Source organism: Pipistrellus kuhlii, unplaced genomic scaffold (assembly GCF_014108245.1).
Source record: "Pipistrellus kuhlii isolate mPipKuh1 unplaced genomic scaffold, mPipKuh1.p scaffold_m20_p_17, whole genome shotgun sequence".
Lineage (NCBI taxonomy): Eukaryota > Metazoa > Chordata > Mammalia > Chiroptera > Vespertilionidae > Pipistrellus > Pipistrellus kuhlii.
The window spans coordinates 19,855,569-19,880,985 of NW_023425482.1; the positions used below are offsets into that span (position 1 = coordinate 19,855,569).

General features: G+C 39.4%; 1 protein-coding gene across 2 annotated transcripts in view; it reads right to left on the reverse strand.

The window, feature by feature from the left end:
* TANGO6 (transport and golgi organization 6 homolog) overlaps nucleotides 1-25,417 on the reverse strand; it is a 136,016-nt gene that overhangs the window by 53,455 nt on the left and 57,144 nt on the right. For both annotated transcript variants that reach the window (XR_004988562.2, XM_036441362.2), the window contains exons 14-15: nucleotides 23,089-23,146; nucleotides 1,762-1,902 (exon numbers count right to left, since the gene is read on the reverse strand). Coding sequence is in view for 1 of the 2 variants with exons in the window: in XM_036441362.2 (XP_036297255.1) it covers nucleotides 1,762-1,902; nucleotides 23,089-23,146 (199 nt within the window). In the remaining variant the exon portion in view is untranslated. The remainder of the gene's footprint in view (nucleotides 1-1,761; nucleotides 1,903-23,088; nucleotides 23,147-25,417) is intronic.

The following is a 25,417-nucleotide window of genomic DNA, read 5'->3' on the forward strand; positions in this document are numbered from 1 at the left end:
AGGAATTAAGAAAGAGAAGATGGGGCCGAAACCGGTTTGGCTCAGCGGTAGAGTGTCAGTCTGCAGACTGAAAGGTCCCGGGTTCGATTCCAGTCAAGGGCATGTGCATTGGTTGCGGGCACATCCCCTGTGGGGGTTGTGCAAGAGGCAGCTAGTCGATGTTTCTCTCTCATCGATGTTTCTAGCTCTCTATCCCTCTCTCCTCCTCTCTGTAAAAAATCAATAAAAAATATATTTAAAAAAAGAAAAAGAAAGATAAGATGGGGAAGGAGTGATAATTTTCAAGAAAGATTAAATGATAAAGAAAAGTGATGATAAACAATGTTAAATGAAAAAATGCAGTATATACACAGTATAATTATTGTTCTGAGAAAAAAAAAGGAAACATCAAACTGTAAACAAACATGGTTATTTTTAAATTATGAGATTATCAGTGATCACTTTGTTTTTTTTAAATATTTTTAAAATTTCCCAAATTTTCCAAAACTACCATTTATCACTGCTACAATTAGGAGAGGCAAGATCTAGAAATAGATTTTAAACTTACATCTCTGAAAAAATTGATGTGAAGATAATTTAAAAAGATACTTTATTTCATATTATGGTTCACTAAATGTAAAAGGAAGGCGAAAAAAAGCATAGGAGGCATATATTCAATATAACCACCTACAAGGGGGCCACAGGCTCTTATGAGGATACACTCCCGTACTTAGCAGACAGGATCAGAAAAGGCCATCCACTAAAAAAGTATGCTTATAAGATTGGTACCAAACAGATAAAATCAGCCACATGCAGAAGCTTCCACATCCAAAAGGATTTGTAAATATAATACAGAAGGGAATGAGTAACTTTCAAACTCTGTCCAGTGGGATGGCAATCTAAATGATAACTGAGATGTGTCGAGGCCACCAGGATGATCACAGAGGTTGAGTACTGTACAACTCCAGGGTTTGCCATTCATACAAAGATGCCTCTTGGAGGTTTTACAGCTGTGAACAACCTGAGTAACTGTATATGGCAGTTCTGGACTGAACTACCATGTTTCTCCGAAAATAAGACATCCTCCGAAAATAAGACCTACTTACAGGTTTCCTTCTGAGTGAAATATAAGGCATCCCCCTGAAATTAAGCCCCCCCCCCCCCTAGGCTAAACATGAGAGATTTGGTTCAATGATTCTGAAAGAAATGGAGTCACAAGAAATTTACCAGGAAATTCAGGAATTGGGCTGTTATGATGATGTTCCAGAAGATAATGACATGATTGTCATTGAATAATGAGTAAATTCTTGATACTGTAGGATTCACAGTGTGTCTGGTTTGTGTTGACAACTACCGTACTACCGTACCGTATACAGGTAATAAATTTTCTTTATTTTCATTTAACAATAAATGTGTACCGTATTCTTCTTCATGGAAAAATAAGACATCCCCTGAAAATAAGACCTAGAGCATCTTTGGGAGCAAAAATTAATATAAGACACTGTCTTATTTTCGGGGAAACAGGGTAACACGTCTGAGTGATGTTAAAGCAGAAACAAAATGGCTCACTCGAGCTCTAGAACAGGATCTATCCAACGGGGCCTTCTTGACAATCTGGACCAGATCATTCTTTGTTGTCGGGAGCTGTCCTGGGCATTGCAAGATGCTCAGGAACAGCCCTATCTCCACAGTGGACAGACTAAGCTTCCAGGTGTACAGACTTTGGTTCCAAAGTCAGACTGTTCCCCCACCGTTTCAGAAGGATGGAACAAGAAAACTCACCTAAGGCCCTCACAATTCGCATCAGGACTTCCCCGACTTTCATTCTGGTCTCTGGCGTATGCTTGTCTTTACTGCTGTCATACTGAGCCAACAGGCCAATCAAGATTTTCTCAGGGTACGCATCTGAGAGCAGGGCAATTCCTGAGGTTGAAAATAAAAAGAAAATTCGTTACTTTTTAAGACTGAAAGGCAAAGTAACCCAGACAGCCTGCAATGGGATGCACACCAAGGCATTTAAACCCACCCCTGTAATTCTCGGCAAGGGGTGCCCTTTATTTGGAGTGACAAGACAGCGAGTGGAAAGAACATGGGACTGGGAGTTCTAGTCCCAGCCCTATATAATTTCTAAGGTCACTTCCAGCATGACACTCCATGACTTATGAGTTATAGACTCTTGAAGCAGAGGCTAGATGACTACAATCATGGTAGGGGTTCACACAACAGCAGGAGAAGACTGGATTAAATGCCTCTAGAATCCTGATTCTGAGACTTTAAGGTTCTATGACTACTATTGTCCCTGCCAACAAATCAGCCTGAAACACAGCAGTCTCTCTGTAGTTCTCCGTTCCAGTATGAGTTCTCTCTGTAAAATGTCAACAGTAAGAGCAGTTTCCACAAGAAATACCTTCAAAGATTCTGGGCATAGTCAATAGTACATGTATGCTATGGCTGAGTTCCCTGATCAGAAATAGTGAAGTCCTGTTCTTGACTCCCTTTCCTAGGACTCGCTGACCCCTTCTCCCATCATGCCAATACCTCCCAAACATGTGAATGCAGCAGTGTTATCATATCTGTGCCCAGCTCCATATCCAGCAAAGAAGGATGGCAGGAGGAAGAGACCTAAAACAGCACCTGGTTTCTAAGCAAATAAATACAAATTCTATCTCTGCGGTTGGGTGGGTGGTGGGAAAGGTTATATAATGTCTAAAGAATAGTGAGGAAAAAGAAAAGAAAAACCAAACAAAGAAAGAAAATTTGAAATTTCAAAATATACCCAGGATGAAGATGCTTCTCACTACCTCCTCCTCAATCTCAGACGATAGTCTATCATCTCCAGCCTGGTGTTTTTTAATGGTCTCCTAATCAGTCACCCTGCTTCTACACTATTCCCTAATTGTAGCTGGAATTTTCTGGTTAAAACATAAACTAGGCCCTAGCTGGTTTGGCTCAGTGGATGGAGTGTCAACCTGCATGCAAACTGAGGGGTCCCTGGTTTGATTCCAGTCAAGGGCACATGCTCAGGTTGTGGGCTCAATCCTTGGGGGGGGGGGGGGGGGGCTTGCAGGAGGCAGCCAATCAATGAGAACTCCCATCATTGATGTTTCTATCTTTCTCTCCCTCTCACTTCCTATCTAGCAATAAAAAAAATATTTTTAAAAAGATTAAAAAATAAACCAGGCCCCATCATTCTTTTGTTCAAATCCCTCAATGGTTTCCCTTTTCTCCTAAATATGGGCAGCTGCCAATCCTCACCTGCCTTTGCTTTCTCTCTGACCTCATCTTTTACCATACTCTCTTTTGCTCCCTACAGTCAACTCTGGTCTCCTTTCTGTCCTTAGAATAGACTGACTGCCTTACTTTTTCCTCTGCCTTCCCTTCTCAGCCTGCTTCATTTTTCTTCTCAGCACTTACTATTACCTGACATATTATATATTGCTTATTTATTGACTGCACTCCTCCTAAAAATGTGAACTCTACAAAGTAAAGGACTTATCTTATTTCCTGTTATAGTTTAAATGCCTAGAAGAGAGTCAGCACATAGCAGGCGCTCAATAACTAGTTGTTGAATGAATGAATGGACAAAAGGGTTCAAAGACAGAGTCTTGATATAAATTTTAGAAATTAAGAGAAGATCGAGGAGTGATATAAATGTTTGAAAATCTATAATTACTTTTTACCTGAGTTTACCATTCTCCTGTTTAAGCTTGATAATCTTGCAGGCAAAATCTACACACTGCTTTCTATGTTACAGATAGTGATTCCATTCTCTTATAAATCAGATATACACAAAGGCAGAGCATCTGCTGTGGGCTGTACCTGCCTGCCCATCCTCTTTTCTGCCCTCCCCTTCCCTACCTTTTCATTGCTTTGGGAAAAGCCTGGGAAGTCTCTGCTGGTGGTCCTAAGCCATAGCTCTCTTTATGTGGCCTTCAATTTTATACAAACAGAAGCACTGCTCTTAAGGGAGTTTCAGAACCTGAATTAGATCACTTCCCTGTTGGCAAAATGTGACCCAGCATTTGTAGTTAGCTCCTTTATGCAAAAAAAATGGACAACTTCTTGGAAGTCCAAGGTGGAATTAGAAACACCTAAGCATAGGAAAAAGGTCTGTTGCTTAAGAAAAGGATAAATCAATTGTTTACCAAGGGAAAGGAAAAAGCTTCCCAGTTCTGAAAGAACCCCAAAGAAAAAGTGAATTGCTGGCTGGTAACTGCAATTCTGATAGATGCTGTATAGCTAGTATGTTACAAGGCCCAGTACATATCGATATTATAGATCTGTTGTTGTCATAATTAGTTTTCCATTAGACATTCTCAACTAGAAAACCTGGTAAATCTGCTTCCGTTTGGAAATATAGGTTGGGACTTTATAATGGAAATCAGTGGAATTTGCTTTATAAATCTTTGATCTATATTTAGCTTTCCTAAAGCACATGTATTATTAAAATCCCTCCTACTGTAGTTTAAGACTATTTTCTCTCATTAACCTTTGGCAACGAACAGTTCATTTACTACTATGAGCATATTATCCTTCTATATACTTCAAAATGAGCTCTTGGTTTCCTCTCTGTAGCAGGCATTTTTGGTTGCACAGAGCATCTACTCACTCTCCCACTAACAGCACCTCGTGTTCCTTCGGTAAGCATCCCTTCTCCAAGCTCCACTTCAGCCTACCTGGCTTGAGTGCAGCTAACGTCCTACTTTCTCTCCCTCCTGTGTGAACTCATGTCCCAGGCTGGCCAGTTAGGATATTCCATTACATCCCTACCACTATGAATGGTTCAGGAATGGGCAAATCGATTCAATCTTGGAGCCAACATCAGAACTACTGGGAAAGATAAGTTCTTTTTACTTCCTTTCCTGTTGAAGTTATGAGCCTGAAGCTGGCAGTGGCCACCATGTGGGAGAAAGCACACCCAAAAATGATGCCAACACCGAGGAGGATCAAGCCAAGAGCGGGAAGGAGAAAAGGAAGAGGCCCGATGGCATCCTTTGAGCCCCTGCATACGACTGCACGCCTCCCAGCTTTAATCTTTGGATACATAAGACAGTAAATACCCTCTATGTGTATGTCAGTTTGGTTTTTTTTTTCAACCAAAGTAATCCTAGCACAGTTTTCTTCATATATATTTTTATTTAGTTTTAGATTTTTTTTTATTTTTTATTTTTTTTACTTTTTCTACCAGGGAGTTACAAATTCTCCCAATCTTGCATTAAAAAGATTGCCAATAGCAAAGTAGTCTTGCTTCCCACAGGCCCACATTAGCAATTGTTTATCTTCCTGCTGGCCTGTTCCACAGTCTCTGCCAAATGACCCTCTGACTGTTTTGAGTTTTACCTTCTAGGATACGGTTGCCATCTATGAGTTTACCAATCCACAGAGAACAAAGGCAGTTCCCTCTATGTCTATTACATCAAGCGGTGCAGAGAATTGTAGATGACGGTGAAGACTGTAGAACAATGTAAAGGGATGAAATTTTGTGTGGCTGTTTTTGTTTTCTTACTTGAAAAGTTTTCCGAATTTTGACAAGGGAGGAAGCATGGCCATAACCTTCACATGAACCTTGAGCTCTCACACTTGATATAATTCCTTTGTAATTTGAAAATGAGGTAATTTCTGGGTCAGCACAGGTTTCAAGGAAACATGACACACCAATCCCTTTGGCAATCAGATGCAAATGATTGTGTGAGAGATAGTGCTCCTGCTCTGATTCCTAGGAAAACAGCCATGTATTTCAAGATGTGGTATAACAGATAAGATACATAATAGGTAAAGGTAAAACAAACTGGCAAGAATTCATGAAAGCATCCTGATGTATGTTTTGGGGCAACACATAGGATATAGGCAAATTAACTTAACATATTATTTTATACAACAAAAAAGACAATCAACTTTGCAAAATAATTATGCTTTTTTTCCCCCTCCCAACGACTTCATGATAAAGACAGAAATGTATTCTGTTGAAAATAGTGTTAAGAAAACAAACAAACAAAAACCAAAATAGTGTTGATTTCAATATGATCCCTCAGACCTCCAGCAGTGACAGTGGATTGGGTGTAGTCTCACACAGTGGGCTTACATGTCGGAAAGACAGTCTCATTCTAGGTCTCTTTGTTGCCCTGGCCAGGTGGCTCAGTTGGCTGGTGTGTCATCCCGTATACCAAGAGGTGGTGAGTTTGATTTCAGAGCACATACCCAAGTTTGGGGTTCAATCCTGGTTTGGGGGGCAACAGGAGGCAACTGATTGATGTTTCTCTCTCTCCCTCTCCTCCTGTCTCTCTCTAAAATCAACAACAAAAAATGTCAATGCTGACTGGCTCTATCCCAGGTACCTGCTAAACCACCCCACTTCAAAACTAACCTGCCTCACTCCCATGGTCAGATAACCACTTTTCTCCCCAAATCAACACCAACCTAGAAAATCACCTATTCTCAGGTATATCTGCTGAAAAACTATAAGAAACACAAAACCCACATACTGTGTGATTCCATTTAGACGAAACAGTTATAACAGATAAATTTATAGACAGAAAGTAGACTTAGAGGTTACCCTGGGCTGTGGGAGTTGGAGGGAAATAAGGAGTGACTGCTATGGATATGGAGTTTTTATCTGGAGCTTTAAAAACATTCTAAAATTTGTTGTGGTGATGGTTACACATTGTTGATTATACTAAAACCCACTGAATTGTATACTTTAAGTTGGTGAATTGTATGGTACATCAATTATGTCTAAAAATTATTATAAAAAACTATAAGAAATATTTTATATCTATACTTTTAGGTTTTTAGGCTAGAAGGAAAAGAGGAAAATATAGCACATCTTGAAAGTAAAGGGAAATCTGCTAAGAGCAAAGTATCAGCTTCTTTTTAATGTCCAAATCTCTTCCGGTTTCCCTGAAGGGTGAGGGCAGAAGGAGGGAGAAAATGACTTGTTATTTGAATGGGAAAACAAATCATGCATTTCATATTTCACGGGCTCTGTCTTGTTTTGTAAGAAAATTATTACATTTAAAAATCTACATTCTGTGGTAAGCCAGATAATCGACTCTAGGAATTTATCTTAATAGGTATCGAACCACAAATAGTCAAAATTCCTTAAGTACAAAATCATCACTGTGGCACTCTTTGGAAAGATTGAAAATAAATGAAATGTGCATTAATAGAGGACTGATTAAGTTGTGGCCATTTAACGAAATATAATGCATCCATAAAAAATAAAGAAGCTTTTAACTAACTGGTAAGGAATAAGTTCTAAAATCTATTAAGTGAAAAGCAAGACACAAAACAATGTGTATATAATTTGCGCATATAGGGCAAATATATTCATAAAGTAGTTCTGAAAGGATACACAAAAAGTAATGACAGCCGAAGGCGGTTTGGCTCAGTGGATAGAGCGTCGGTCTGCGGACTGAAAGGTCCCAGGTTCGATTCTGGTCAAGGGCATGTACATTGGTTGTGGGCACATCCCCAGTAGGGGGTGTGCAAGAGGCAGCTGGTCGATGTTTCTCTCTCATCGACGTTTCTAGCTCTCTATCTCTCTCCCTTCTTCCTCTCTGTGAAATATCAATAAAATTAAATAAAAAATAAAAAGAAAGTAATGACATTAGTTATTTTGGGGTAAAAATATGAGATGTTCAGGGGATAGATATGAGAGAACGTACTTTTTATTCTGTAATTTTTTGTACCTTGAATTTACCGATCAAATATAAATATAAGTTTTTAAAAATTTGTGGTAACAGGCATGGTCTTTTAAAATAGAACAGCCTCTGGGAGCGGCCAGGCCCGGAGCGGCCGGGCCCAGAGCAGCCGGGCCCAGAGCAGCCGGGTCGGGTGTGGCCAGGCCCAGAGCGGCCGGGCCTTGAGCAGCTAGGCCCAGAGCAGCCGGGTCGGGTGCAGCCAGACCAGGAGCAGCAGCTGCCAGGCTGGGAGCGGCCAGGCCCGGAGCAGCCGGGCCTGGAGCAGCCGGGCCCAGAGTAACCGGGTTGGGTGCAGCCAGACCCGGAGCAGCAGCTGCCAGGCTGGGAGTGGCCGGGCCCGAAGCGGCCGGGCCCTGAGCAGCCGGGTCGGGTGTGGCCAGGCCCGGAGCAGCAGCAGCCACGCCTAGAGAAGCCAGGTAGGGAACGGCAGTGGCCAGACCCGGAGCAGCTGGTTGTGGAAAGGACCAGAGCAACAGAGGCCAGGCCCAAAGCAGCCAGGCCCGGAACAGCTCGATCTTCGCCTGCCTCTGCCCCAAGGCTGCCTCTCAGACATGGCTAGAAACTTTTGGGGGAACTTGAGGGTCTGCTGAATCAAATGAGGAAGGCTTAGATCTGGATGTGTTGAGTTAGTATAGCGCTGGGGTGTTGATCTGTGATTGCCTTGTGTGGGGCCTGGATGAGGTTGGTTGATCTATTTGGAAATGTCTTTTGTGTGAATTGTATCCTTGGGCATGTGGAGGTATTATTGATTTGAGAAAATGCTAAGTAACTGATTTACTATCTGAAAAATTTAAAGTTCTGAAAGTTTAAGGCCTCTTGCCAAAAAGAAGTTTTAAAGCTAACACCTTAATTTTAATGGAGAAAGGGAATGACAAGCCCTTCCCACCCAGAACAGGTAATCCAATTCCAACCAGCAGCTATGTTTAAACAATGTGTCCATTTACACTTGAATGGCTATACCTTTTGATAGCCTAAGGGCAAGTTTACATGTAAACAAGTTTGCTCTCAATTCCCAGGGCAGAAAAAAAAAAAACAAGGTTTAAAATTATTAGATTTTAAAATTTATTCTTAGAAGTGTAAAGTTTATTAATTAAAAAACACACACACACACACAACAACAACAACAAAAAAAAGGAGATTGAAAAACCTGATGAACAATAATAGCAGTTCATTGTAGTAGAGTTGGTGATATGGGAGGGGAGGGGACTGACTGTTCTGGGGGTGGGGGGGGGGGGAAAGGGGGGAGGAAGAGACTGAACATAAACTGTGCACCTATGGATAAGGACAATGGGGGCTGGGGAGGGGGCGGAAGATGGGGAGGGAACCTAGTGGAAGGGGGAAGAAATGAGGAACCTTTGTAATAATATGAACAATAAAGATTGATTTAAAAATAAAAATAAAAAATAAAAAATAATAAAAAATAAAATAGAACAGCCTCTTTTAAACATGAAAATGTAAAAAGAATTTCCACTCAAACATAGCAGAATGACCAAAAACATTTGTATTCTCTTCTTCCTGAAATGCTACTAAATTAATGATAAAGGAGTAAAAGGGTATAAACCCACAAATAAGGACAAAGAGAGTAAGATAGGTGGTAAAGGCTGAAATTTGGGTAAAGAGAATAAAGGTAGAAAAAAAATCTATGTATTTGATAGATCATTTGGAAAAAACTGGTAACCATTAAATAGAAAACCAAGCAAATATATAAGAAAGGAAGACTGAACTGTGCTCAGCAATGAACAATACCCTTAGAGTCAGCAGCAAATGCTGCCCAATGATGCAGCCAAACTGTGATTGGGGAAAAGGCAAGAGGAGAAGGGGTACAGGTGGGCATACGGTGTATGTGTGTGTGTGTGTGTGTGTGCATGTGCTAAATCCTCACCCTATATGTAGAAAATAAGTAGATAGTGTCCAAGATTGTTTAAATCAAGAGAGATAAGTATAAGCATTTTCTTTATAAATGAGGAGATAATTATTAGGAAAAAAAATACTTTAAAAGAGGGTGGTGAAGGGAACGGTTATCTCTGTGAGGGGGCAAGAAGGGCAAGGGATAAGCTTTTTGAACCTTTACAAACTATGTTTGAAATAAATCTATAAAAATAAGTTATTTTAAAATACTAAAAAGAAGATAAAATGTATATTAACCTGTGGAGGAATTTCTAGTTTGAAAGAACAATGATAGTCAGGCACAAGGAAATTTTCCCCTGATTACAGAAAGATATCACCAATCTGGGACTGTCCTCTAGCTCTATGACACAGAGATAATAAAGGTAGACCGAGAGAAGGAAAATATTACCCTTCAGAAGGTTACTTCACTTGCTTCATTTGAGACCTCTCATTACCGTGGAAACTAACAATAACTTCAGCTCTAAGAATCTAGGAAGTCGCACAAAGTGGGGAAATTGGTTATTAAATTAAGGAAGTATGGGGAGCTCAACTGATTAGCTGGGCTGCTTTTGTAATTAAAGTAAATGATAATATCTAGCCAATTTGATGTTAAGTTTTTCTGAAGCTCCAAAGTTGTATTAAGTGTACACAATCTCCAACAAATTAATAAAGATTCGAGATGAGTGAGTGTTACTTAGGCCTGAGGAAAAAACAGGGTAAGGCATAATAGAAAACTAACAGCTGAAAATTTGTAGACACTATCTCTTTAAACCAGGATCTAAATAATATATTCAAATACTACGTCCCAGCTAGTTTGGCTCAATGGATACAGCTTTGGCCTGCAGACTGAAGGGTCCCAGGTTTGATTCTGGTCAAGCGCACATGCCTGGACTGTGGGCTCAATACCCAGTGTGGGGTGTGCTGGAGGAAGCCAATTAATGATTCTCTCTCATCATTGATGTTTCTCTCTCTCTCTTTTTCTCTCTCTCTCTCTCCCCCTCCCTCTCTGAAATCAATAAAAATATATTTAAAAAAATACCGAATACTAAAATAATGCCAATATACATTTGCTTAAACTGTTTTCGAATTTCCATTTTGAAAAGGGAAAAAGTAAAAAAACAAGTGAATAATCTATAGTTACTGAAAGTTAACTGTACTTACTGGAAGTCATTTGGATCATGAAATATTATTATAATAAATAAAAATGTATTTATTATTAGTATTATAATAAGTAGTAAAGACAATAAAAATTCCTAACATTTATTGTTTTCAATATGCCAGGCAAAGTCCTAAGCACTTGACATGATTTACCCACTGAATGCTTTCAAACAATCCTTTGAAGTAGGTAATACCATCATTCCTAGTTTTACTGAGAAGAATGCTGAGGAACAGAGGGGTAAAAGCATAGCCCAAGAACACAGAGTTGCCACTTGGCAGAGCAGCACTGCACATGTGCACTCTGCCAACCCAGGGCTCACCGGGCAGCGCCTAAGAGAAATCTGTGCTGGGACAATACTAGCTCCGCAAATCCTACCCCCAAAGACACAAACCTTACATTTTCAAGTCTATGATGGCAGCCTCGCTCCATAAAATTTACTTTCTGTTGGGCTCCAAGTTCAGAGGAAGGAGAAACACTTTGCACACGGCTTCCCATATGAAAAGGCAGAGTCCTCTACTGGGTCCGGTTGGGCTTCATGGGGACTGCTTTGTTCCCAGTTGGTGGAAAAGGGAGGTAGTGATGTTTATTAAATTCACAAGTGGCTCTAACTTGAGATGCTGTTGCCATTGATGATGACAGATGGAAATCCAAACCTTGGATTTTAATGAGTTCCCGTTTTTAAGCAGTGATTCTGAAAATACCTCCACTCTACATCTTTATGGGCTGCTGTAAGGACTCTAAATTTCTTACTTCTACTATCCTCCCCAAATGAATAAAATGAAACCCCAAAAGCACTGTAAAGCTTAGGGTCCACCGTGGCAGCGCTGTCTCCATCAAATAACTTGGGGCAATAGAGAGGAAGGAGTAAGAGGACAGAGCTGAGAAAAGCAGAGGCGCAAGACCACCACTGTGATCAAGGGCTCTGTTTTACGCACAGAAATACGGACAAAGCTGCTCTAATACTGACTGAAGGCGTAAGTGAGGAAAGAAGGAGAAGAAAACAGCAATTATCGCTTCTCTGGGAGTAATCACTGCCCTACATGTTCAGAGAAATTTGCGTCAACTGATCATGGCCGAAAAATAAATAGAATGTTATTCACTTAATTCTCTTTATGTAGCTTTCAAAGAGTGAAAAAGCACATTAACATTCTCTTTATGCTATCAAAAGAAATGTTTACTGCTAAAAAGAAAATAGGAGCTTCTGATTTCCTGGGAAACAGTAAGTGGTTCTCTTTTAGACTCGGTAAGAAAATAAAACCCTTTACAAACTCCGAAAGACCCCAAGATGGGTGGTCCTGGTAGGAGGAGTACCACCTGAACTTCGGATTCATTTTTTTTTCTCTCCTGAGTTTCTGCTGGCATTTCACCTGAAGCCTACGCAAAGGGAAACTGCAGACTCAGCAACAAGGACTGATGCATCAGGTTCGCACTAGTTTTGAGAGAGCCAAAGCCTCCCAGGGGAGTTGTCACCTGGCCTGAAGCTCTGACAAGACGGGGCTGATCTTGCACAGCCTCCGATGTCTCCCGGCCAGGAGACTCGCTCTGTGCTTTGGGTACCAAACAATGACACAATCAAGATATAAATATTTCTGAAATTCTCCCCTTTTTCCTCAGTTATGCCTGGCGATTGTCCTGATGAGAAGATTGGACAAGTCTTTGTGACAGGTACTAGGACTGGCTTAGAAAATGTGATTGTTGTGAAATCAGCAACCATGCCTTGTAGGACTTAAACTATAGTTTCATAGGGAATCCAGGCAGAGATACTATCACCCCTGCCAGGAGTCCCTTCTCCCTCATAAACCCTTTGTCTACGATTTTCCGGAGAGACCGGACCTCGTCATGGACCCTGGAGGGGCCCTGAAGCATAGCTGTTTTCAGCTGAGCTGCCTCATCATTACTGGAAATAAAAGACAGAAATGTATTTTCTTCCAAATTTCCTGTAGTTTGCATTTAAGACTTAATGTTTTAGTCCACCAGACAAATATGGCTCATGCTGAGGTTTCTCTGTATTAGTAATAGTCAGCATATCAGATTTTCCATTTATAAATTGTCATCCCAAACAAGCATCTTCCCTCCCAAGCCTTTCCTTTACTGCTGTGTCACTGAGCTGAACTTGAAGTTACTTTTACATTTTCACTTACAATTTTTGACCCACTGACCTAACGGATTCTCTCAGCAACCTAAGAAGTACTCCATGTCACAGTGTCTCATACATCCAGGTGACAGATGAAACACACTGTGCCTCTGGAGAACCACAGGGGAGAGCAGAGCAGGGTGGCTCCGTGAGCTGTTATTTTCCGTGTATGTCCTTATGATGAATAGACACGTCAAGGCCAAATTTTGGTGCTAATTTAACCAGTTGGCTGCAGAATTGCAAGGCAAGAAATAATAGATATGTTTCATTTGATCTCATTAGTATTCTCTGACTTAATAACTTTGCAAATGGAATCACTTTGCAAACTAAATATAGAAGAGTTATTAACATGGTCTGGTTTCTAAGCAACCATTTCATTAAGAAAAGCTCCACTTGGGAAACACATCTGTTTGTCAGGAAGGTTTCCGCTGTCATCACATAAATCCGGGTGAGAAAGCCACGGCCACCATGTGATTAGTAATTCCTCGTTGTGAGAAGGTCAACAGGGGGCACTAAACAGAGGGAGCCATCTGTTTCGATCTGTTCTAGTCCCTGAAGCTTGTTATCACGAAATGATTCCGTTTTGCTAAACAAGCCACATAATTTTAAAAAAACCATTATCTTCTGATGATAAAAGCAATAACTGTTTATACAAAAAAATGTAAAAAGTCTAAGAAAAAAAGCACAAATAAGAAAATAAAGAGCATTCGACTTTTTGACAACTTCATGTTAGATCTTACTTAATCCCACAGCAAAAAAAGAAAATTATTTGAAAACCAGTGGTCTAAAAATAACTCCATGTGGTTTTACCTTTTTCATTTGGAATTAGAATGATTTTTTTTTTTTTGATTTTTTTTGTAATGGCTCAGGGCTGTGTGCTGGATGACTGAGTGTAGAGATTTGTACAGATAGCCAAACATACTCACTGGCTTTCATGAGAACAGTCTCAAAAAGAGATAGCATCCTCTGACAGTGGTGAGGAGAAGGTACTGAAAAGTTGTGTGGTATAACACATCACATATGACACATGTTATAAAACTTCTTTGCTAGGTCAGATAGATGGCCTAAGATAGTGATTTTTCAATTCCTTTTTTTTTAAGTAGCAGATCTTTGTTTTCATGCAAAGTCTTTAGAGGAGGCTCAGTGAGAGAAAGAAAAGCAGAGTCCTCTGGTTAGAGTGGGGTTGATGGTGCTCCGGGGCCCCCCAGCCCATCCCTTTGTCACTGACCCCAAGTGCCTGTTAAACACAGGCATTCATGGAGTCCTTCTGGTCTGCAGGCCCCATTCTGCCACAGCACTGGCTGTTTTGCTGTTCCCGTCATGAACACGCTTCTTTCCATGTCTATTAGGTTAATTTCTAATCATCCACCAGGTCTCAGCTTATCTCTGCCAGGTAAAATGACCCAGATAGGTTCTCTTATCACGATGTACCTTTTCTTCATAGCATATTTCAAAATTTTTGTGTGATTATTTGATGAATATTTACGCCCTTCATGTCCTCTCCCACTCCAGCTATATATTCCATGAAGGCAGTGAATGACTCAGTGCCCTCCCAGATAGTAAGTGCTCAGTAAATATTTGTTAAATAAATCTTTTAAATCAATAAAAAGAAAAAAAATCAATGGCCAAAGATATTTTGCAAGCCCCAGCCAATGTGGCTCAGTTGGTTGGGTGTTGTTCTGCACTCTGAAAGGTTGCTGATTCAATTTCCAGTCAGGTCACATATCTGGGTTTCAGGCTTGGTCTCTGGTGGGGAGAAGCCAATCCATGTTTTGCTATCACATTGATTTTTTTTTTCTCTCTCTCTCTCCTTCTCCCTTGCTCTCTTTTCTAAAAACCAATAAAAAATAAAATGTAAAAAAAAAAAAAATCTTTAAAAAAATGATATTTTACAATTCTTTCCATCCCTATCTAAGGACATGCTCTGGCAGGTGGATGGGAGAGATGACCTAATTAGTAGGTCTTGGGTAGCTCAATGCTTGTGATCCGTTCCCTGAGGCTCATTTTGTTCCCAACCTCCCAGCTTCTTCAGGGACAGCCGAGATACCACAAGGTCAGGAAACATAACCAAGATTAAAAGTCAAATGTAAGAGTCTAAAAATGAGTTGCCAAACTGTACAAATACCATTTAACTGTACTTTCCACTACTGCCCGAGGTCTCGACATGACCAAAGAGGAAGAAATTAATACTTCAGTTAAAAATGTTAAACCTTTGATTCAGTAACAAAAGGAACTGTGTCACAGTTAGTAAAAAATATAACGGCTTATTATGTATGTGAACATTTTCAAGAATCATCGCAATCACATCCAGTAAAATTAGGAATTTTCATTTGTAATGAAATGAAGTGTAATGTAGGCTGCTTGCTCTTTAGTTTGGGAGAGAAAGCTAAGAACAGGGTGTCCCTCCAGCTGTTACAGCAAAGTAGTTCCAATAACATGAACTGATTCTTAGAGAGTAAAGGAATATTGTGCTTAAAGCCTAATGATGAACTTGCTATTTCACTTGTGACTCTCTCACTATTTTATCATCCTTAACTTATCTTCACATTCCAACTTCACTAAAGAAAGGGTGACTCCAGGGCAAAATTTAAGTAGCTGCTCTTCAGGGATGGTACTGATGCCTCCTTAATGGTTTGTAGACATTTAAGCAACTAACACTAACCAAAGGTGTCTCACAATTGCCTTCTTGGTAGTGAATCTGACTATGACACCTGGCTTAACATACATAGGGAGGTAAAGGATTTGAAATTAGCTCTGGAAACCAAGAAATTAAGAAGTATTTCATTGTTTAGCTGAAAATGTCAGGATTTACTGATTCCATGGCTTAATTTTACTTTCTGCAAGAGCAGAAGCCATGATGACTTGAGAAAGGCAAGAAAATACTGTAGAGAGAGGAGGGAAGTAAAGAGAGGGATAAGGGAACCTTGGTTCTGGAGTTGACTCCAGACTTCATCGCTCACTGGTTGGCCTTTTACTGGTAACAACCTATGAGCTTTGTTGTTGTTTTTTTGTTTGTTTTTTTGTCTGAAAAATGGGGAGGTACATTGATTCTTATAGGGTTATGGTAAGGGCTAAATGAAACAATGTTAAGTTACATCTGATATGTGGTTGGTGATTAGCAAATCATGAGGGAAAATGAGAACAAAGGGAATATAAATAATAAGTATCAACAAGCATCAAATCCAGGAAGCCCACCCCCAAGACATGAGGATGGGATGATAACAACCACAGCCTTTAAAGGCTTCCGAGAGCCCACAGAGGAGCTCAGGTATCTTGGCATCTCAACAGCCCAATCCCACCCTTCCCCTTCACGCCCATTTGCTCCACTAACAACTTGAACTGCCTCCCTTCCTATACCCTTGCCCCTCCTTTGAACATCTTCCTACCTTTGCTTTTCTTCCAGTCTTAATCCCATCACTCCATCTCCACATGTCTAAATCTTGGTCATCACTTCAAAGTCCTAAGAGCTCCATGAAAAACTACTTTTCTGAATGTTTAAAAAAAATCCTCACCCAATGATATTTTCCCATTGGTTTTAGAGAGAGTGAAAGAGAGAGAAAGACAGAGAGAAATATCGATGTGCGAGAAATACATAGATTAGTTGCCTCTTGCACTCCCCCTGACCAGGGATCAGGCCAAAGAGAAGCCTACAACCAATGTATGTGCCCTTTACTGGAATCGAACCTGGGAGGGATTCTTAGCTATGGATACTTTTCTGAATTTTTAAGGTTTATTTTTAAAATGCACAATTCAGTGGTTTTTAGTATATTTATAAGATTATACAATGATCACTAATTCCAAAACATTTTCATTAGTCTCCCAAAGAAATCTCATATTCATTATCAGTCACTCCCCACCCTTCTTTCCTCCCATACACTGGCAACCACTAATCTACTTTCTATGATGGATTTGTCAATTCTGGACATTTCATACGAATGGAATCATGCAATATGTAGTCTTTTTTTTTTTTTTTTAATTCTTTCACTTATCATGTTTTCAAGGTTTACTCATTTTGAAGCATGAATCAGTACTTCATTCCTTTTTATTGCCACGTAATATTCTATTGTATAGCTATACCACATTTTTAAAAAAATCCATTCATTGAGTGATGGGTATTTAGGTTGCTTCTATTTTATTTTGGGGAGGGGGGTGATTACAAATAATGTGGTGATGAGAATTCATAAGCTTTTATGTGGACACGTGTTTTCATTTCTCTTGGGTATTTATCTAGGAGTGGAATTGATGGGTCATGTGGTAATTGTTTAACTTTTTGGAAACTGTCAGACTGTTTTCCAGAGCAGCTGCACTGTTCCACATTTCCCCCAGCAGTACATGAGGGTTCTGATTTCTCTGTAGCCTCCTAATTTATATTATTTTAATGTAAGTAATTTTTAAATGTTATTTGTTGGTATGAGAAATGCAACAAGTATATAAAAAATTCTATAAGAGAACCATACGTTTACATAGCCCACAATTTCAAGCAACTGCATAAATCCCAGGATTGACTTCTGAAGCCTCTTTCCTGATGCTCCTAAAACAATGGGGATGCCCTGAATTGTGTGTGCTGAAATAATTATGACCATCATCGGAAGCAGGGCTGGCAGTGTGAGCTAACATACTCTCATACTCTGCAGAAGATGAGTTTCAAAGATGCACACAGAGCCCGAGCTGGTTTGGCTCAGTGGCTAAAGCACTGGCCTTCGGACTGAAGTGTCCCAGGTTTGATTCCAGTCAAAGGGCACCTACCTCAGTTACATGCTTTATCCCCCCCCACACACCCTGGTAGGGGCATGCACAGGAGGCAACCAATCAATGTGCCTCTCTCATATCAATGTTTCTCTCTGTCTCTCCTCCTCTTTTCCACCTTTCTAAAAATCAATAGGGGAAATGAGGATTAACAAATATAGAGATTGTTTAAAATATGATACTGAACCACACACACAATCAAACAAATCTGAATGAGGTCAGCATATTATTAAATTCTAGAAAGGGCTGATTTATAGTGAAATTATTTCCCGATTACTTAGAAATTACACCAAAAATGCAAGCAATAAATGAAACTGTTGATAAGGTGGACTTCATTAAAAGTAAAAAGTTCTGTGCTTTAAATGACATTAGTGAGAGAAAAGACAACACACAGAATGGCAAACAATATTTGCAACTTATATACTTGGCAAAAAATCTGTTTCCAGAATTCATAAGCAAACTCTTAAAACTTAATAATAAAAAGACAAATAATCCAATTTTAAAATGGGCAAATAATCTAAAAAGACATTTCTTCAAAGAAGAAATACAAAGGACATATTCTCATAAAAGGATGCTCAATTAGAGAAATGAAAATGAAAATCACAATGAGATACCACCTTCCACCCACTGACAAGGGAATTAAAAACACAGACAATTACAAGTATTGGCGATGATGTAGAGAAATTGAAACCTTCACACACTACTGATGGGAAAGCAAAATGGTGCAGCAACTTTGGAAAAACAGTTTGGCAGTTCCTCAAAAGGATACACAGAGTTACTATTATGATCCAGCAATTCCAACTGTAGGTATATATCCAGGAGAAATGAAAACATGTCCACACAGCAACTCATACATTTAAAATAACCAAAAGTGAAAATAACTCGAATGAACATCAACTTATGAATAGATAAACAATATAGCTAGTTAATCAATACAATGAATTATTTTTCAGCCTCAAAAAAGTAATGAAGTGCCAATCCATGCTACAACATGAATGGACCTCAAAAACATTAATGTTCAGTAAGAGTAGCCAGACACAAAAGATCACACATTGTATGATTCTATTTATAGGAAATGTCCAGAATAGGCAAACCCATAGAAACAAAGAGTAGATTAGTGGTTGCTAGGGGCTAGGGGAAGTAGGAAATACAAGAGACTGATAATGGGTACCAGGTTTCTTTCTGAGACGATGAAAAGGTTCTAAAATTAGATAGTGGTGATAGTTGCACAACTTTCTAAATATACTAAGAACCACTGACCTGCACATTGTAAATTGGTGAATTTTACGTATGCAGATTGTTTTAGAAATGGGGATAATCATGTCTAACTTCCCAGAACTATCAATACTTCAAGAATTGACTTAGATAGCATGTATGAGAGACATCGGCTCAACGCTCACTCGTTAATTAGGTGGTACAGAAACCAGGTTAGGACATAAAAGACATCTTCCCATGTCAAGGACATAAATGGAGATGATAAACTTCACAGGGCTGCATTCCAAACCTCAGTGCCAGATCCAATTAGATGGTCCTTCAAGGGATAGAATTATTTTCAGTTAATGGTTTCCCAACTTACTTTATTTGAGGTAGAAATCTGAGAATGAGATAGGGAGTTCAATCTCTGACAAGTTAAGATTTGTAATCCTGCCCAGGTGAAATGCTGTAAAAACAATTTCACCTTGTGTCTAGCTTCCCCTTCGGGCCCTTTGCCTTTCCTTTCTTTGGCCCTTTTGTCAGAAATGGAAACTCTCCTCTGAAAGGAAGAGGTGGAAGAGTTAGTGCGATTTGTTGGGGCATGTCAGGATGTCTAGATTCTCCTCACTACACACACTGGTTTACTTCCACCTTCATGCTTGGCTCACAGCCTAGGGGTTTTGTTGCTTTTTTTCTTTCTTTCTTCCTCAATGAGCCTGGTAGTCTTATCCAGAGATCCTTTTGACACTGATGGGGATCGATTGGATCCCTGAAATACAGCTGTCTCTGGTGCTGCTTTCAAAATGTCCTTTAAATAACTGAAAGTAACTGAGAAGACGCAGAGCCAGAATATGATAAATAACCTAGTTATAATATCTTATTTAAGAATACCACTTATTTACTCATCACATTAATTACTAAACACCTATTTCAAAACTGAAATGTGAAACATGGATTATAAATTATGGGACTCTAAAGGACAAAGTTTAACTCTAATTTTTGAAAAGAGAACTTGTACATTTTACCTTTTATACTTCCTTGTCATTTTTTTTTTTTTTAAATAATAAGAACATATTAACTTCTCTGGCTGGGTGGCTCAGTTGGTTGGAGCATTATCCTGTACACCAAAATGTTTTGGGTTCGATTCCCAGTCAGGGCACATACCTAGGTTGCAGATTTGATGCCTGGTTGGGGCACCTACAGGAGGCAACTGAGTGATGTTTCTCTTACATCAATATTTCTTTCTCTCTCTCTCTCTCTCTCTCTCTCTCTCTCTCTCTCTCTCTCTCTCTCTCTTTAAAAACTCAAACAACAACAACAACAATATATCCTCAGGTAAGGATTAAAAAAATAATATATTAACCTATGTAATAATAATGATAAAACAATGAACAAAAGAATACATAAGGAGTCTAAAAAAGGAAGACACTAAATGGTATTGGTCTAAGATTAAGTCTTCCATTTATAAACTCTGGATTGTAACTGAAACTCAGCTACTTAGTATATAATTCTCTGCCTGCAGAAGCTGCTGAGTACCTGGGGCAGCTGCTATGAGAACTAAATCAACCATCACTTTCTTTTCTTTTCTTTTTTTTAAGATATATATTTTATTGATTTTTTACAGAGAGGAAGGGAGAGGGATAGAGAGTTAGAAACATCAATGAGAGAGAATCATTAACCAGCTGCCTCCTGCACACCCCCAATTGGGGATGTGCCCGCAACCAAGGTACGTGCCCTTGACGGGAATCGAGCCTAGGACCTTTTAGTCTGCAGACCGACGCCCTATCCACTGAGCCAAACCGGTTTCGGCAACCATCACTTTCTTATGACGACTAAAAGGAGACGTAGACAATCTCCCATAAAATTAAAATCTAATTCACACATAAGAAATTCCTACATCAGGCATCAATTTAATTCTTATTTAGTTTTCCTCTAATCCATGCCTAGACTGCCAAGTGGTAAGAAATTACCAAAAAAATAAAAATAAAAATTCAAAGACAAAACAAAAAAGAAATCCAAATATCAATAAATTAAGCAAAAGGTACATTGTAATTTGCATATGGAGCCATTTAGGCAGCCTAGAAGAGAAAAACATTAAACACACACACACACACACACACACACACACACACACACACACACTCTCCCCCAAACTAATGCTACTGGAACCACACCCAAGAGCTCCTAATACCGTAGGACATCTGCAAGGGGGCTGGTCTATTCTGACTGGAAGTCCAGAATGGCTTGGCTCCTGGAGCGCGTTAGGCCTGGCAACGCAGGTGGGAAAATTCAGTTCTTTCCTTTCTTAATGGGAAATTCACCTAAGGCCTTGGCCTATAAGTGTATGTTACAAACACCAAAAACATCAATTAATTCAAACTTGCCTATCGAGGGGAGCTGAGAACAGAAATTACACCTCTACCTCCCATGTTCTTCATCACCAAATTAGCGACTAACTGATTAGCACACCAATTAAAATTACTAAATACAAACACAAAACCAACAGTTGAGATTTTTATAGCAGACCCTCGGGGCTAATGAGCTCAGTGGGTTAATCAGCTAAGAAGTTCATTCTAAACAGCAACATTGCTGCGTTAGAATGACACAAGGAGGCTTCCCAAAACCTAGCCCTAAAAAAAAAAATATCAATGAGAAACATCTTCACATCTTTACAGTATTACAATTTCCCAGGACAAGTACAAGATGACTTTTTTCTGAGCCTTACTCAGTATAGGCATTTTAATTATAGGCACTTCATTGATTTATTTAATTCCAGTAAGTACTATGATTGTCATGTGGTTTCCTGAGCTTTATCGGGCCTCCAGACTTAGTTCCTGGACTCTTTGGCTTCTCAGCTGCAGGTAATTATTTTCTTCCTGAAACCTTCTATTCTTTCAGTTTCTGCTCTCACCTAGTTAACCTTTTACCTCTTTGGGTGGTCATTTTGCTTTTTAACCTAGTCACAACAACGCACTGTTCAAACATCCAAAGTGCTTTATTCAAAGTAATGTCCATCGCAGGCTACACATTTTCCCCATCTTTCATGTAATTTGTGGATACCGTCCCAATAGAACTTTTCTTATTTTGAGACAAACCATTCAGAGACCCAATTTTCCACTTCTTCGTACATTTTGAAGTACTGCTCAGAAAGTGTGCCATCGATCAGAACTAGTGGTAATCTGAAGGAGCAAGTTCTGGTGAATATGGCGGATGGGTTAATACTTTCCACGCAAGATCTTTTAATGTGTTTTTAACTGGTTTTGAAGTGTGTGACGGTGCGTTATCATGAAGCAAAATTACTTTGCAGTGTTTTCTGCTCCATTCTGGTCATTTTACAATTGAAGGGTGGTTCAAATTGGTTATTTGTTGTTGGTAGCGATCAGTATTAAACGTTTCACCCAGTTTTAGAAGCTCATAGTAAACCTCACCTTCCTGATCCCACCAAACATAGAGCATTGTCTTCTTTCTGAAGTGATTTGGCCTTGCAGTTGATGTTGATGGTTGACCTGCATCAATCCATGATTTTGTGTGTGTGGGATTCTCAAAATAAATCCACTTTTCATTATCAGTCACAATTCGATGCAAAAAAGACTTTCTTTCGTGCCGTTGAAGCAACATTTTACTGATGGCTTTTTGGTTTTCCATTTGTCTTTCATTCAGTTGATGTGGCACTCAGTTCCCTTCCTTTAAAATCTGTCCCATTGCTTGTAAACGATCGGACATTGTTTGCTGAGCAACATTTAATCTTTCTGCAAGTTGTTTTTGAGTTTGACATGCATCTTCATTCAATAATGCTTATAATGGTAGATCTTCAAACTTTTTCGGTTGATTTGGACATTCTTAGTCTTTCACATTGAAATCATCACTTTTAAAGCGTTTAAACCAGCATTCACAAGAATCTTGAGATGGAGCATGTTCATCATAAGCTTCCCGAAGCATATAATAATTTTTTATTCAAAATAAAGAATTAAAACTTCCCGTAAATGCTTTTTTTTTCGACACCTTTAAGCATGTTTGACATATGAAGCTTTGAAGCTTGCTGTCAATACAACAAAATAGCATATATATCAAATCACATATATATATCAACATATGTGTAACTCCATCTATTGAAAAAATCCCCATTATTAACTAGTACACCTGGTAAATAAAGTCCTTGCTAGGAGACAGAAAACTAGACAGAATAATCAGCAGCCTTGTGGCTCTATGACTTTAGAGGTTTTGTGCAAATACACATGAAAGATTTTTTGATTCACACACTCAAAGTTCTTAAATCAGGACTAACTTACCCTGGATAGCAGACAGATATACAAAGGCATCTTCATGCTCCAAATTCTCCAAGAATATCTGGAACCACAAAATACAGCAGTGGTGTGACTCACAAAGAGCAGCTTCAAAAGAATACACGCTTTGCTTATTTATCTTACAGCTAGACCCTGGTCTGACTTTTAAAGTCTTGTGGGGAAAACACTATATAAGTTTGGAGTCCCATTTTTATAAAAATTAAGAAAGGGTAATGATTAAGAGAAGTAGTCAAGCATGCACTAGGAGTACGCTTGGAAACCAAAATCTGGAGGAGCAGTCCTCACCATTTTTCCCTTCACAGCCCATGGGGGACAACATTCGCAATATGACATGACAGACTACGGGCCATGACACACAAAAGGCCAAGTTTGGGGTTATGTTCAGTTGATGGCACGTTTGCTGTAATTTGATCCTTTTCTCTTACACTTAGAAAGCATATGGAAATACACGTGCAAGACAGAATCATTATTATTGGGATAACTTTAAATCTGTTCTAATTTGTTTTAAAATCTTTTCTAAATTTTAGTACTTCAACTGACATTAGTAATAAATGAGTCCCAACACATCTTATAATTTAGGAACTCATCAGGGCGTGCCAACCACTATGGGTACTGCTTATCCAGAAGACATGACAATGACATGCTGGGTGTAGGCCCTAACGTGAGGGCGGGAGAAAGATAGTGGCCGTGAGCCCATGTGTCTCCTGCTTGGTGTCTAGGGGAAGATGGGGGTGCCTGTTCCATGTGTAGTGATGCATCCTCTGTTAGTACAGCGATTCTTGATATTAATTGATACTGCTGGTCTCAGCATGTGCAGCATGTTAGGGAAAGCCTAAATTAGCTCATTTGGGAAGATGGCCAGTTGGAAGGGGCGGGGATCATGTAGGAAGTAAAGGAAGCTTAATCCACGGTAGTAGCCATGGGAATAAAGAGGAAGAGGTTGATTTGAAAGGTTTCTTGGAAAAAGAATTGACAGGACCTTGATGACCTGTTATGTATAACAGATGAAGATTAAATAAATTTTTTAAAATCCCAAAGATGTTCGATTAATTCACCATCTAAATAGGGGTATGAAGGGATTTTTTTTGATGATTACTCAAAGAAGATATAAAACAATGTTTTCAGCAATATTTTAATGACAACAGATCCTTGGCACATTTCCATTCCTCGATTTTCTCACCTACAAAATGGGGACAATACCAATATTGCAGTAGTTATGAGGACTACAGACAACATCTGAAAAGTATAGGGTTTGTCTCAATAAATAGCAATTATTATTATACTGTTGAATCTAATACTTCAGTGACTAAAAATAAATGGTTTCAATCAGAATTGCAATTCTTACTCTAATAGCTTAGCCATATGGAAGAGATAATAACAACAGCTAACCTTTATTTGATGCTCATTATGTGCCTGTCACTATAATTGGTGCTTTACATAGATGATTTTATTTTATTTAATTAATTTATTTTTAATATATATTTTATTGATTTTTTACAGAGAGGAAGAAAGAGATAGAGAATTAGAAACATTGATGAGAGAGAATCATCGACCAGCTGTCTCCTGCACACCCCTCACCGGGGATGTGCCCACAACCAAGGTACATACCCCTGACTGGAATCGAACCTGAGACCTTTCAGTCTGCAGGCCGAAGCTCTATCCACTGAGCCAAATCGGCTTCGGCTGGATGATTTTATTTTAAATCTTTCAATATAAAGTGGACCCTCCTTTTAAAAATTTAGAAACTGCGGCTCAGAAAGTTTAAGTGGCTTGTCCAAGAAAAGGATCTAGAATTTACTCAGTAGTCTCTAGATCAGCCGTTGTCAACCAATGATCCGCGGACCACTGGTGGTCCGTGAGGTCCAAAAAGTTGGCAACCGCTGCTCTGGGTCATTTGCTCTTAACCCATACTGAGGTCAGGATAATTTCCAAAAAGAGAGAAGATTCCTGCTAAACACATATGTTCTCCCACATAAATCTGTGATGTAAAGAACAACGTGTATTTTTTTCACGGTGATGGAGGGAGTAGAGGGCAGGAGAACCAGTTCTAAGGCCCCTCTAAGAGGGGCCCAGAGAAAACAGGTGGCTTATCTGGCTGGCCGCAGCGTCTACTTACAGAAAGGTACTTGCCCTTCTCTGGGAATTTGCTCATTCTGTTCCAGCCTCTCTTCTTTCATCTGCTCAGACTTTACTTGTTTGTTAAGGCCATATCAAGAGATACTTCCTCCAGAGTTTAACTCTCTCCTTTCCCTGACTGTCCACAGCATTTCTTGCCTGTAAAAATTCGGGTACTCTGCCCTAGCTGGTTTGGCTC